This window comes from Scyliorhinus canicula, chromosome 14, assembly GCF_902713615.1.
Source record: "Scyliorhinus canicula chromosome 14, sScyCan1.1, whole genome shotgun sequence".
Lineage (NCBI taxonomy): Eukaryota > Metazoa > Chordata > Chondrichthyes > Carcharhiniformes > Scyliorhinidae > Scyliorhinus > Scyliorhinus canicula.
This window is the reverse complement of record NC_052159.1, coordinates 142399009-142414891: the sequence shown is the minus strand read 5'-3', so window position 1 is coordinate 142414891 and position 15883 is coordinate 142399009. Positions and strand designations below refer to the sequence as shown.

At 42.9% G+C, this 15883-nt stretch overlaps 1 protein-coding gene across 1 annotated transcript in view; it reads right to left on the bottom strand.

Moving 5' to 3' along the window:
• Nucleotides 1–204: 204 nt before the first annotated feature.
• obi1 (ORC ubiquitin ligase 1) overlaps nt 205–15883 on the bottom strand; it is a 33429-nt gene continuing 17750 nt past the window's right edge. The window contains exons 3-6 of the mRNA XM_038817859.1: nt 11692–11783; nt 10976–11227; nt 7289–7377; nt 205–3418 (exon numbers count right to left, since the gene is read on the bottom strand). Coding sequence (XP_038673787.1) covers nt 1891–3418; nt 7289–7377; nt 10976–11227; nt 11692–11783 — 1961 coding nt within the window. The 3' untranslated portion in view covers nt 205–1890. The remainder of the gene's footprint in view (nt 3419–7288; nt 7378–10975; nt 11228–11691; nt 11784–15883) is intronic.

Here is a 15883-nt window from a genome sequence, read left to right as displayed (position 1 = left end):
ATGGTGAGTACTTGTAATAAATACACAGTGTGATGTCCTCTGATTAGGGGCCAACAGTTTGCATAGGTGCATGTTTTATCACTCAGGGCAAAGATTCATGAAAGAGTTAGCAAAGGGACTCTTGACGTGTTTAAAGGAACTGCCTCTTTTACATAATCTCAAATGTCTGTACAGAGAAAACCGCGCCTGGAACATCACACGCGGTGACATTTTTGAAAAGACCTTTATTGTATGAACACCATATCACAGTTGAAATTGGAATCTTTCCCTCGCTCTTCATCTACTGGTGCAAACATGTGCAGAAAATGACAAACAAGAAATGACGTGACCAGGAAATGACAAACACCAAGTCAGCGAACATATATTTCTCAAGCATAAAAAGACAAATTACAAACAAACACCAAGTTTTTTCCTTAAATATTTCCACATGATGCTTGAAATGATCGGCCGAAAAATAAAACCCAGACTGCACAGCAACATGTCCATTCTAATTTCTTTGGGGAAAATATAATTTAGCTAAAGATCACTTTGTTATTCATTTCTCTGCTGGAAGAGTCTACTTTGTAAAAGTAAATTTAAATAGTCTCCTTGTATTTCAGAATCTCTATTAAGTACAGGTAGTTTTGTTATTTATAAATCATACCTTTCCCTTCCTTTATTTAGGGTATACAATTCATGCATGTACCAGCAGCAGGTGGGTTACAGATGCCCTTAACAGTCACCAATATCACTTCATGCTCAGCTGACTCACGGGTGAAGTAACCTCAATGTCGCATTACTCAAAGTAAAGTCCTTTGTTCCGCAGTTCATCCTTTCCGATAAGTCCTTTGAGGAGTTGATAAAATGCTAACATCTGTTTATTCAAAGCTCATTCACCATTAAGCTCAAAACTGCATGGGAAGAAAGGATGCCTACAACATTATTCTAACACTCCCCACTCAGCCAAACATTCCAAACCATTACTGTTTTTGAAGAATTCTATTCTCCGAAGCACATTGCGATGTGCCAATTAATCAACATCAAGCTCTCTACACTATCAGAAGAAACTCGGTTGGGTGCTACGTTTGAAAGAGTTCGTTGGCCACAAGGAGGGTTTGTTCTTCAATATAATAAGAGTTTACCAGATTTAAAACTGTAACTTTTAGTTTCCAACTTGGAAAAAAGACTGTGGGCAGCTTTCCAACTCCACTAGTGATCTGAATAGGAAATGAATGAGCTCCAGAATCTTATTAATGCGCCCAATTCTCCCCCAGTTCTTTCGTATTTTCTCACCATTTACTTTTCAGCTGTAGAACGCAAAAACACAAATAACCCACCCTTATAAGTTGGATATCGATCTACATTTTCTCAGCTATATTCAAAATACACCATCGAAGGTTTAGCTGCATTTGTTTTCATCACTTATCTTTACTGCAACGACTTTCTAGTATCATTATCCATTTTAGTAAGCAAATTGAACTCCGGTTTTAAACAAAACAAAAAAAAGAAGCACTGGTCTCCTTGCTCATTCGTGGAAAAGGTGCAGACATCTTATAATGGAAAAGGTGATATATCTACTGCGGAACAAATAGGTATCAGAAACAAAGTCACGTCTCAGCAGCGGGTGTTGCTCAACAGTTAAGTAGCGTTCGACACACTAGACCAGGCATTTTGCTTCAGCACTCCCCAGGATAATGATTTCATGCCCATTCAATGAGGAGAAAAATCATGGACAGTTGAACACAGAAGCAGAATGCCTGTATCCACTGGGTTTTATTCTGCTGCATATGTAAATGTACTGTCCAAAATAATACCTCATAGGACAAAGGAGGGAAATCATGAAGATGATTGGATGGTTTCAAAATTCCACAGAGTGAAAAACAATTCTAACTGCAATAAAAGGGTTTCAATTTAGAAATCTTTCTTTGATGATTTCGAGGGACTGGATAACTCTTCACCATAATACTGCGGCTTTCGTTTGCTAGTCTGGCATCTGTTGGTTGCTTCCGGCACTTTTTCATTCTCGGGTATTAAACAGCTGTGCCACAAAGATATTTTTTTATGCTGCAGGCCAGACAGTTCAGAAGACACTGAAAGGAAAGGGGAAGTAAAACTATTCTGGAAGGAAGCTTTGTCTTCGGAGGGCGATTCTTCTTTTACGTCTAAAGCAACAGGCGTCCCTGTAGGCTTGGCAAACATAATTCGCTCATCAGTGTTTGTAATCGTATCCCTGGTACCCAAAGCAGGGATGCGCAGCTGATTCTGTCGCATTTTCTGTTCTAATCTTTTCTCAGCTTCGTTCAAAAGTTCAGTGCACTGCACCAGATCAGATGTCAAAGACATGTCAAGGTCAGACAGGTCCTCGGATAGCAGAGAGCACTGAGGATTTCGAAGGTTCTCGGTCTCGTCCATCATGAAGTCCAGCTCAGATATCTTTTCTCGGTAGGCTGCATCCATTGAGGTCTCACTGGACGTTCTCGAACGTATATTGCCGAATCCAGGAAAACAAGGAGCATCGGTAACTGGGCTACAGATTACATTTGGCATTTTCACCTCAGATTTGGCCAGCGGATCTTCAACTCGAGATGTCTGCACGTTTTTCCTTCGGGAGCTTTTAAGGGTACTTTCAGTCGGAATAGATTGACAAGTACCCCAAAACGTCAGTCCACTGGAGGTGAACTCTGCGTTCTGCCTGGTATCACAATCAGCATTTTGCTCTGATAAAGTTTGTTCCTCAAGACACACATCTCTCCAACCAGCATCATCAAAACAAAGTTTTCTGAAGTGGGTCAACTTCTTTTTACTTCCAGTTCTCTTTTTCATCAGGGGACTCGTTTCATCATCTGTACTCTGGAGGTGGAGAGCACCAAGTGATGTGGATGGAGTACAAGGACTAGGAAGTTCAAACTGTATCTCACTCTCATCTGCAGGTGCAGTGCATGCCTCTTCCTTCTCTTTAGTCTTCCGGAACAAACACAAAGCATCATTCTCAAGGGTAGCTGTAGTTAGAAGCCCGTCATCAGCAGGGACCCGGCTTACTGGTGCCGAATCAGACACTGTTCCACCTAAACATTGCTGATGAGAGAAGCCAAAAGCAGTTGATACTGCACCATCCAACTGGTTGACTAGTGGCTGCCCGATATTACTGAGGCTTCTCCTCATGGTTACGATTCGGTTCTCCTTGGCGTCATCACAATGTTTCCATGGTTGGCTGCTGCTGCCATTTTCTCCAACAAGTAGAGAAGCAGATGGCAATTCCGGGCTGTATTTCCCCCCTATGCTCTCTTTTTTCTCATTCTTTTCCTTCAGTTGTTGAATCTGGAGCTCCATATCTTCTATGTACTTGTCACTCCGCTCCAACGCTCTTTTTAGACGGCTCATCTCCCGTTCATACTGTTCCACCTTCGACTGCAGAGCAGCCACTGTGAATCTCCCAAATCTGAAATCATACAGAACGCATAGAAACATGAACCGGCAACAAGAATGATTCAGTGAGCACCTAGTTCTGAGCTGATCTCAATGACCAGGACCTCCACTGTAAATGAAAAGTGTCTAATCGGGTACTATTGTCTACAGTCAATTTAAAATTCAAAGCCATGACTGCGACCCTTCTGTGACATACATCAGAACAGGGCACACACATATTTTACTGATTACAAGATCTACGAAAATAGGACCGGTGGTCAACTATATGAGGTCAGACCATTTAACTGAGAAGGAGGGCATATATTTGATTTAAAAATAAATTACATTACAGAGGATTGGGTTAACAGCAAAATCTAGCACCCGCATTTGAATCCAACAAGATTGTGTTTCTGGGCCCACCATAGAGTTCCTATGTCATGAGTTAGGAGAGTTCATTAGGAGCATCTTTTTCTTTATAATTGGGTGGAAGAGGTATTTTGTGGATTAAAATTCAAATCATGAGACTACTTAAGCACTTTTTTCCAATTACAGTATTGAGTGATCTAGAAGTAAAGCATTAAAAATCACGTGGCAAGGGGCAGCACGGTAGCACAGTGAGTTAGCCCTGCTGCCTCACGCCGCCGAAGTCCCAGGTTCGATCCCGACCCTGGGTCACTGACCGTGTGGAGTTTGCACATTCTCCCCGTGTTTCCGTGGGTTTCGACCCCACAACCCAAAGATGTGCAGGGTAGGTGGATTGGCCATGCTAAATTGCCCCTTAATTGGGAAAAAATGAATTGGGCACTCTAAATTTATAAAAAGTCACGCGGCATAAATTCAAACCACTGGACAGATCATTACTTTATTTTCTGAAGTTGAATCTGCATCTCAATTTGCCACTTCTGTGGTCACATTTTAGTTGCAGTATTCTCTTTGCTTAGCTTAATGGTCATTAATTGCGTGTTCCATCAGCAAACAATAGCTGCTTTAAAATGTGGTTTATAAGACACGCTTATTAGCCTTCTCCTCAGGCAGGGCACAAAAACCCTTACTAAGAGCATTGCAAATGATTGGCAGATTGTTTCACAGTGAATTGATAAAAGCCTATTTTCCTAAGTGAAGGGCTGGGAACGCCACCCACAAAATGAGTTTCTAATTCAATGCATTAGTGCTTCTTTCCAATCAACTGGGCCGATAATGAATGAAATGCTGGGAGGTCATTTTAATACAAAAACTAAAATGGCCATTAAATTTAGACAATTATTTTAGGATGTATATCAGAATTCCCCATTAAAAACAAATCACTCATCACTCCAAACATTTCGATAAAAGGTTTGGCATCTTTCACACACCATAGGAGTATAGCCTGGCTTGATACAGACATAAATGCCTTGCACAGCTCTGGCTTCTAACATGCGCGTTTATACAAAGTGTCATTCAGCCAATTCATTTTGACCCAAGCCAAACTGAAACTTTTCAACTAAATCACCAAAATTAAATCCTGCAGGGATTGATGGCTGGGTCTGTGGAGGAGATGAAGACAACTCTACAAATTGGGTAATGACCTTTCATTTTCTTTCCGCATTGTTTATAAATTAAAGCAGCATGGCAAAGTCCGAAAGCTTTCAGTGTGTGCGCGTGAGGTAGAAACCATTGTATTAGTTCCATGGAGTAATCAGCTAAATCTAGAGTGTGATTGCTAATATATATGTGAGAATTGTTTGATTTAGCAGCTTTACAATACTTGTTATAAATTTAACCCCATTGAAGAGGTGCAAAGAAGTAGCAGCAGAACTGGCACAGGGTGTTAGCAGTGCAGGTTACACAGACACATCACATTTGGCTATCTGCTCCTTCATCACCAATTTGACTTTGACCCTTGCAATATAGAAACCAAACGGTCAAGACTGTTTCAATTGCTTCGTGTTACTTGGGACTGCACAAGCGAGTGCCCAGTTCTTCTTTATTCCCCAATTAAGGGGCAATTTGGCGTGGCCAATCCACCCACCCAGCACATTTTTGGTTTGTGGGGGTGAGACCCACGCAGACACGGAGAGAATGTGCAAACCCCACACGGATAGTGACCCGGGGCCAGGATCGAACCCGGGCCCTCGGTGCCGCGAGGCAGAAGTGCTAACCACTGCGCCGCCGTGCCAGCCCTGGAGTTGACGCACTGGAAACACTGGGCTGGATTTCCCGGCCCTGCGGATACAGGGTCGGAAAATCTGGAAGTGACCGAGAGCGGGTGGCGAATTGGGTCGACTGCCCCGCACCAGTAAGGCTGGCAACAAATGGAGATCGGCAAGACCCCATTTCGGGGTAATTGTGCAGCTACTCGGCAATTTTGGCGCAGGCAGAGTGACTCCGCATTGTGTGCAGAGGCCGCCATCTCAATGGAGCTGGCTATCCGCTGGCAGGTGCCCGGGGCGGGGAGGGTTGTCTTTGGAGTCAGGGCAGCCAAAGCTTCAGAATAGCTGGTCCTCTTATCAGGAGTCTGCCTCAGGAGACTGCACCATAGAGGGAAGCTTCCAGCAAGTGTAGGTTTGGGACTCCCATTAGGTGCCGGCATCAGGGTAACCAAAGCCTGCGATAAAATCAAGCCCATTTTTTCCAGTTTTGCTATGTCTGGTGGTGGACAATGCCTGCAATTATGGCATCCCAATTGAAACTTGGCAGCGAATTGAAGTAAAAACTTCAGATAAACCAGTTTGTTGGAAAATCCCAAGCAAAAAAAAACAGAGGCCTCTCCGCATTAAGTGTTTGCGCCTTACTCGTTTCCAGCCCCAAAACAACATGACAAGTGCTGTTTTCAAGTAAGTTCATACGATCAAAGATGTTTGAAAAGTGGATATATTGGCTTGTGAAAAACACAAAATTCCAATTGAAACAAATTATGACCCAACTGGTCATAACTGGCAGCTTGTTGCAGGATGAGATATTAATGAGCGCTCTCTTAAATGATCAAAACGTAAACTGGCAATGAAAAGACTGCAATAGCTGCAACATGAACCCAAAATGGTTTTTAAAATGAATTCTGCGGATAAAGGATAGTGTAGGATATTATTTGAAGTAGATCTAACTGTGTATACCAGCGCAATCGTATGGCCTCAAAATGTTTACACAAGTAAATGTAGCATGTAAACAGAGATCACATCGGTGTGTGGAAACATTATCCACTCTTCAGAATGAAGATCTGGAGCTATACTTCCCAGGGACACTTAAAAGGGGTATTTGACAGTCCAAAGATGAACCGGTTAGGTGGATTGGCCATGCTAAATTGCCCTTAGTGTCCAAAAATGTTAAGTGGGGTTACTGGGTTACGGTGATAGGGTGGAGGCATGGGCTTGGGTGGGATGCTCTTTCCAAGGGCCAGTGCAGACTTGATGGGCCGAATGGCCTTCTTCAGCACTGTAAATTCTATGATTCTATGATACAATAAGGAAATCAAGCTTTCGTAAAAGACAGACAGTTCTTTCACATACAAAGGTTGTTTGGTGGGACCCAAGGGCACTTGGCGTCAGTGGCTGGTCTACACTACAATTTCCTGACACCCACCTAGAGGAATCCCAGTTTGACTGACAATTTGTAGGTTTTAAGCCAATATCGTCGGAATTCTGATGGATTTAGGAGTGCCTGGTGCAGGTGAACAAGAACTCCTAGTTTTGAGAACCCATCAAGCCTCAAGAGAAATCAAAGTTATTAGTCTGCAAATAGTGAATTAACAATTTAAATCCCCTCATTTCTAACTTTTCTGTTTGAAGACTTAAACTCGTCAAAAATAGCGCATTTAAAATATTTTCAAGTTATCGGTGGTCTATTTTGCTAAGTTTCCACGGGACCAGAGAAAAGTAGATTAGACACCTTGTAACTCGTCTCTCTCTTTTAACATAGTAACTACACATACTTTTGTGGTGATCTGCTATCAACCTCAGCCTTCAGATGCAAATTCTCTCTCACAAGGTCGCCATTTTGAACACGAAGCTTTCGGTTTGCCTGAGGAAGGAGAGGAAAAAAAACGTTTGAAGGCTTCAAAAAAATTATTATGGATGCTCAAGGGGCTCCAACAAGGAAGTTTTGTACTAACAGGTCAACATCAAAAAAGAAAATACCATTTCAATGCCAGTGTCAGCACACCTTTCTAAATATTTTCAACACTCACTATGCCAGTAACCGAGGGACAGGACCCACTTTTGAGAGAGAGAGAGACTCAAAAAAAAAAATCACCATTTTAATTTGAACTAATTAGACTTTACAAATGAATATTTTAGAACAAGATGCAGAATATATTTTTAATGCTCTACTGATGGCTGAGAGCCATTGGACAGGCATTAAGGCATTGCTCTAATGGTAAAATCATGTTTCTTGCACAATGACCTAATCTGTGTGTAGTATGCAATGACAATACGCATGCATCAACAGAATTGCACCTCGGCAGCTGTTAAGGGGTAAAAGCATTAATTTATGTTTCATCTCATATTGGACTGAACTTTATACCCAAAAGGCAATCCCTGAAGTGTACACACAAGTTACATGACAAACAACTACTTTCCTTCATAAAAAGAGCAGAGGATACAGGAAGGATGTGTCAAAATAAAATACGTGTTCTCGATCTTATTCAGAGGCCGCTTCAAAAATGGCAGCAATTCTATTCTGGGTCATCTACAAAGCATTACTACGACATGGTCCCCCTTAGATTGTCAGCATTGCCAACATCCTTGATAGATTCACACCATGTGCACCTTTAGTTAGAAAGGAACTAGGATTAAAATAGTTCATATATTTTTTGACCTTCGATGGTGTGAATCAGGTGGTCAAGTGAACTCGACAAAAACAATTGTGACCCGTTCAGCACCCAGGTATTTTCAATTGTTTGCATTTTAATGCATCAATATTCGGTACAAGTGACTTATTTCCGATGGTAATCCTAAATAATAATCTCAAGCAAGGACAGGAAAAGGCCATAAACAGGCACTTACCAAACTGGAGGAAAAATAAGAGGTCAAAAAACAATAATGATCCAAAGCAGACAGCCGGGTGAACTACTGATCGAATCTCGTAATAAGTCAAACAGAAATCGAAAATCAAGAATGTTTCAAGTGCACAAACTCAGACAATCACCACTCGAGAAAGAGGTTAATGCCCGTGATCCAGTAACATACTCTAGGTTTTCCACTAAACTTTGATGGGAGTGTTCAGTTTCTGTCAACAGAACGAGATGAAAGGAGAGGACAACACAAGTTATCATTTTCTAAGGGAGCTCTCGTACTTACTTCATTAATAGAAGCTTGCAGGATTGTGCACGAGCAGATTGCATTTTGAGAAACGCTATTAATCCTGGCTTTCCTGGAAGCCAAACCTTGGCACCAAGGATTTTGTACGTCTTAAAACCATAATGCTATAAAAAGACTGAGAGAGGTCAAGACTATTCACATTAGGAGAAATGTCGGAGGAGAGATTTTAAATTCATGAAGAGAAATCGATATAGAGTGGATGTGGAAAATCTCTGCAAACCAAAGATAATCAGGGGAAATAATAAGCGATGGGCAACTGAAACGACTCAAGTAAACTCTTCACTCACGGGATTTACGAAGTTATGAGACACAGTGCCACCTGGCGCATTCAACGTTCAACGAGTTGTTTTCCAGTTTTTAACAAATTCTTCTGGGATTTAACATCGGCGCTGAGGCATAGCCAGGAAAAGAAAGATAAGAAAGGGCCTGTTCAGGTACTAAGCAAGGAACTGACCAATATAGTGTCTAGTTAGACTGTCATGGTAGTTCATTCAGAGAGCTAGCAGGGGGGGGGGGGGGGGAAATGATGGGCCGAACAGCCTCCCACTGTGTCGTGCAATTTCATGATAATAGCTAAATCTTGCACCAGTAATATCGGTGATACTGTCATCATTTGCTTCATTACTCCTCTAAAATGTATAGCTACTTCCGGAACCTGAACATGGGCAGTTAAATGCGGAAATCCAATGCCTGTGATTCTGCACTTCTCCAGAGGGTGTGCTGTTTAGGTTTCTTCCCCCACCTCCCCACCACCACATCACAACCAATGGGAAATTAAACTGGCGAGATAAATACATATATATATAGATAGGAGCAGGAGGAGGCCTTTTGGCCCTTCAAGCCTGCTCCGTCATTCATCACCATCATGGCTGATCATCCAATTCAATAGCCTAATCCTGCTTTCTCTCTGCTTTGATCCCATTGTCCCCAAGTGCTATATCTAGCTGCCTCTTGAATACATTCTATGTTTTAGCAGCAACTACTTCCTGTGTTAATGAATTCCACAGGCTCACCACTCTTTGGGTGAAGTAATGTCTCCTCATCTCTGTCCGAAATGGTTTATCCCGAATCCTCAGAATGTGATCTTCATGTTTACACTTAATCACCCTGCAAAAACCCTAAAATAAATTATATCTGGTCACAAGTGTAATTGGATGTTTAAACAAAAGAGTAATTTTATATTTATTAAATGTCAAATTTTGCAAAGAGAATTATTTTTTCCAGTTGACATGCACAATTTACATTTTAAGCCCATGTTTTATGCCCTAATCAGCCCTTTTGCTAACTGTAAACGTATTTTATTTAAAGGGGAGGAATTGAGCCTTCCTAGCTTGCTGCCGGTGAGAATTGTTTTCCTATTCATTTACAGATGTGGGTGTTGCTGGCTGGGTCAGTATTTATTTTCCATCCCTATTTGCTCGTGTTCATTTCAGAAGGCATTTTAAGAGCCAACCATATTGTCGTGGATCTGGAGTCACATGTAGGTCAGGCCAGGTAACGACAGCCGGCTTCCTTGCCGAAAAGGACATTAGTGAACCAGATGGGTCTTTGCAATAATCAACAATGGCTACATGGTCATCATTAGACTTTTAATTCCAGATTTTGTTCATTGAATCAAATTTCACCATCTGCTGTGGTGGGATTCGAACCCAGGTGCCCAGAGCATTACCCTGGGTCTCTGGCTTGCTAAACGGTAAGAATGTGAAACACTCTCAAAGGGGGTTTAAAAAAAGCAAATAGTACAGATGCCTTTAAGGGGGAGTTAGATAAACGAACGACTGAGAAAGAAATAACGGTATAGATGTAGAATGATGGGAGGAGGCTTGGATGGAGCACAAATGCCGAAATGATTTGCTTCGGCCAATTGGCCTGTTTTTTGCCATCTAATTAATGTTATTTGTGGGGCCTTGACGTGCATAAATTGGCCATCGCCCTCCATCATAATGGCAGCTCCAGTTCAAAATTAACTCAATTGGTTACAAAGCACTTTGGGATGTGCGGAAGTTGAGAGAGGAGCTATAAAAATGCACTCTCTTTCCTTCCTACAAACCAGTTCTATTGGGCACTACGGGGTAGAAAGCCATCTTAGGTAGTATTGCATCCACTGCCGGTTATTCAGTTTCCTTGCACTCAATGGAATTAAACACAAGGCCCCGCGTATGGTGGGCGGCCAATTCAATGCAGCCAATCCAGTGCCACCCATTTTGTTCTACCATCAAAGATGAATCTCTAAGCCTCACGAGTCTCTCCCTCTCTCTCTCCTGTACTTTCTTCATGAACAACGTGTCGAAATTACCCACTTCTTTAAGTTTATCCAAATCGGCTTTTGCTTTGGCGTAGATTTCTGTAGCTGCTTTTAATTTGGTCCTCCATTCCTGCTGATTGACTAAGTCAGGGATGTCGTCGTGCTCGGTTGGACTTGGCTTCTCGTTATCAGCATTGCTCGAATGTGACACCGTCACTGGATCGAAGACAGTTTTCAGCTGCGATTCCAAGCTCAGGTTTTTGCCTCGAAGATCCTCAATTTCTTTCTGTAAGGATTCAATTTCCTCCTAAATATGAAAAGATATTTTTAAGCACACGGAAATAATCACCAGGAAAGTCTTCAGAGTAGGCCTTCCACTTCCAGACAACACAGGGGCTGAAAGTGGCTGAGGAAAAGGGCCAAGGCACTGGATAGTTCTGAAAAAGCCAAAGATGCTTCAGACTACTTTGACCTTTCCTTTCAGATACTGGAACACCTCAAATCCTGCCAAACCTTGGTTTGGCTATCCCCTACATTTCTAAAAGTCAGTACTGTTCCTCAGTGCAACCCCACCGCCTGCCAAAGGTTATCAGATATATAATCCATGTCGCACACAAATCCAAGTTTTGGAGTACTCTCGATTGTTTGCAATATTTTGCCAATTCAAGGGATTTTATATCACAACAATCGTTTATCATTTGCTGTTTTTTTGTTCCACCCCTACTCAAGACCACACCGAAAATTATTTTTTCAATAATAAACACACATTACCTCATATTCTTTATGCAACAGCTCCAACCTGGTTTTTCGAAGGTGTCGCTTGACTGATGGACTGTCGCAATTCTCTGTTCCATCTGTTCCACCTGATTGGAAATGGTCTAAAATTAGTAATGGCGCCTCCGCAATACTGTTAATTAGGTTTAGAGTTTGTCATCTTCCTTTGCCTTCAACGTGGCCAAAGAGACTTAGGAACAGTTTTTTAACAACCTGCTCAACTAAGTTTGTGCTGAGTTCTGTATGTATTCATCGCTGCATTTACCGCAACTGTCACTGCGTAAAGCAGCAGGCCCAACATCATATCCACTTGAATGACATCTGCTGGCATGACAACATTTCAGAAACCGGACTGCAGTGGTTAAATAAAACTGGAAACATTGCACCAAAGAAGTTCTAGTGGCAACGACTGTGCTGAGGAGGCCAGAATGTATATCTTGCCACATGAGAGCACCTTTAAGAAATGGAAGTTTATCAAACAGCTGTAGTGATGTCAGAATGTGGGTGGAGCTGGGCTGTTTGCTTTTACTTTCATTTTTGAGCTGGCAGCTAGTGTGTTTGCTTTCGTTTTCAGAGTTGGAACTGCATCCAGCCAAACAAGGTGTAATTTTGATCTCTCTCTGCATGAAAAGAATGTCTTCAGATCACTTGCTAATTTAAGTGATAACTGCTCTCAGTAGGGAATTTAAAACTGATGTCTTTGTTCAAGAACATAGAGAACATAGAAAAATACAGCACAGAACAGGCCCTTCGGCCCACGGTGTTGTGCCTAACTTTTGTCCTAGATTAAGAACAAATTAATCTACACCCCATCAATCTACCGTAATCCATGTACCTATCCAATATCCGCTTGAAGGTCCCTAATGTTTCCGACTCAACTACTTCCACAGGCAGTGCATTCCATGCCCCCACTACTACCTCTGACATCCCCCCTATATCTTCCACCATTCACCTTAAATTTATGTCCCCTTGTAATGGTTTGTTCCACCCGGGGAAACAGTCTCTGACTGTCTACTCTATCTATTCCCCTGATCATCTTATAAACCTCTATCAAGTCGCCCCCTCATCCTTCTCCGTTCTAATGAGAAAAGGCCTAGCACCCTCACCCTTTCCTTGTAAGACCTATTCTCCATTCCAGGCAACATCCTGGTAAATCTCCTTTGCACCTTTTCCAAAGCTTCCACATCCTTCCTAAAATGAGGCGACCAGAACTGCACACAGTACTCCGAATGTGGCTTTACCAAGGTTTTGTACAACTGCATCATCACCTCACGGCTCTTAAATTCAATCCCTCTGCTAATGAACGCTAGCACACCATAGGCTTTCTTCACAGTCAAACCACTTGAGTGGCAACTTTCAAAGATTTATGAACATAGACCCCAAAATCTCTCTGCTCCTCCACATTGCCAAGAACCCTACCGTTAACCCTGTATTCCGCGTTCATATTTGTCCTTCCAAAATGGACAACCTCACACTTTTCAGGGTTAAACTCCATCAGCCACTTCTCAGCCCAGCTCTGCATCCTACCATGTCTCTTTGCAGCAGACAACAGCCCTCCACAACTCCACCAATCTTCGTATCGTCTGCAAATTTACTGACCCACCCTTCAACTCCCTCATCCAAGTCATTAATGAAAATCACAAACAGCAGAGGACCCAGAACTGATCCCTGCGGTACGCCACTGGTAACTGGGCTCCAAGCTGAATATTTGCCATCCACCACCACTCTCTGACTTCTATCGGTTAGCCAGTTCATTATCCAACTGGCCAAATTCCCCAATATCCCATGCCTCCTTACTTTCTGCATAAGCCTACCATGGGGAACCTTATCAAATGCCTTACTAAAATCCATGTACACTACATCCACTGCTTTACCTTCATCCACGTGCTTGGTCACCTCCTCAAAGAAGTCAATAAGACTTGAGAGGCAAGACCAACCCCTCACAAATCCGTGCTGACTATCCCTAATCAAGCAGTGTCTTTCAAGATGCTCATAAATCTTGCCAGGGGCACGACATTCGCCACTCTCCAATCCCTTGGTACCACCCCTGGTGACAGTGAGGACGAAAAGATCATTGCCAACGGCTCTGCAATTTCATCTCTTGCTTCCCATAGAATCCTTGGAAATATCCCGTAAGGCCCGGGGGGACTTGTCGATCCTCAAGTTTTTCAAAATGCCCAAAACATCTTCCTTCCTAACAAGTATCTCCTCGAGCTTACCAGTCTGTTTCACACTGTCCTCTCCAACAATATGGCCCCCCCTCATTCGTAAATACTGAAGAAAAGTACTCGTTCAAGACCTCTCCTATTTCTTCAAACTCAATCCACAAGCTCTCGCTACTGTCCTTGATCGGACCTACCCTCGCTCTAGTCATTCTCATATTTCTCACATATGTGTAAAAGGCCTTGGGGTTTTCCTTGATCCTACCCGCCAAAGATTTTTCATGCCCTCTCTTAACTCTCCTAATCTCTTTCTTCCGTTCCCTCCTGGCTATCTTGCATCCCTCCAGCACCCTGTCTGAACCTTGCTTCCTCAGCTTACATAAATATCCTTCTTCCTCTTAACAAGACATTCAACCTCTCTTGTCAACCATGGTTCTCTCACTCGACCATCTCTTCCCTGCCTGACAGGGACATACATATCAAGGACATGTAGTTCCTTGAACAAGTTCCACATTTTAATTGTGTCCTTCCCTGACAGCCTATGTTCCTAACTTATGCACTTCAGTTCTTGTCGGACAGCATCGTATTTACCCTTCCCCCAATTGTAAACCTTGCCCTGTTGCATGCACCTATCCTTTTCCATTACTAAAGTGAAAGTCACAGAATTGCGGTCACTATCTCCAAAATGCTCCCCCACTAACAAATCTATCATTTGCCCTGGTTCATTACCAAGTACCAAATCCAATATGGCCTCCCCTCTGGTTGGACAATCTACATACTGTGTTAGAAAAGGTTCCTGGACACACTGTACAAACGCCACCCCATCCAAACTATTTGATCTAAAGAGTTTCCACTCAATATTTGGAAAGTTGAAGTCACCCATGACTACTACCCTGTGACTTCTGCACCTTTCCAAAATCTGTTTCCCAATCTGTTCCTCCGCATCTCTGCTGCTATTGGGAGGGCCTATAGAAAACTCCCAACAAGGTGGCTGCTCCTTTCCTATTTCAGACTTCAACCCACACTATCTCAGTAGGCAGATCCTCCTCGAACTGCCTTTCTGCAGCTGTTATACTATCTCCAATTAACAATGCCACCTACCCCCCCACCTCTTTTACCACCCTCCCTAATCTTATTGAAACAACTATAACCAGGGACCTCCAACAACCATTTCTGCCCCTCTTCTATCCAAGTTTCCGTGATGGCCACCACATCGTAGTCCCAAGTACCGATCCATGCCTTAAGTTCACCCACCTTATTCCTGATGCTTCTTGCGTTGAAGTATACACACTTCAACCCATCTCCTTGCCTGCACGTACTCTCCTTTGTCAGTGTTACCCTCCCCACTGCCTCACTACACGCTTTGACGCCCTGAACATCGGCTACCTTAATTGTTGGACTACAAATCCGGTTCCCATTCCCCTGCCAAAGAGTACTAGAAAACCTCCCTCCCAGGATATTGGTGCCTCTCTGGTTCGGATGCAACCCGCCCTGCTTGTACAGGTCCCACCTTCCCTTACGAAGAGCACAAGGGCCTGCCTGTCAGGTGCTACTCAACAGAGGCCTTAAACACTTTTAATCAAAAACAAACTTTATTCTACGAATTTAGTTAACATGTTTATATACACACAGTAAGCATTTTTATCAACTACAAACATAAATATCCCACACAGCTACAGTAATTTATGTATAACCCTTAATAAATTCCCCCCTTTAACTGTACCAATTTAATAACAAGATCCCATAAACCAGTACCCACTTCTCAAAGGTGTGGCCCGGCACACAGCACTCCAGACCTGTTACGGATGCTCTTGTTTCCTTTCCAGAACAGCAGGCTTGAATTCCTTCCAGAAATCATTTATTTATTTTAACTTATCAAGTAAAGTTAAGGGCAGCACGGTAGCACAAGCGGATAGCAATGTGGCTTTACAGCGCCAGGGTCCCAGGCTCGACTCCCCGCTGGGTCACTGCCTGGGAGTCCGCACGCTCTCCCCGCGTCTGCATGGGTTCCCCCCGGATGCTCCGGT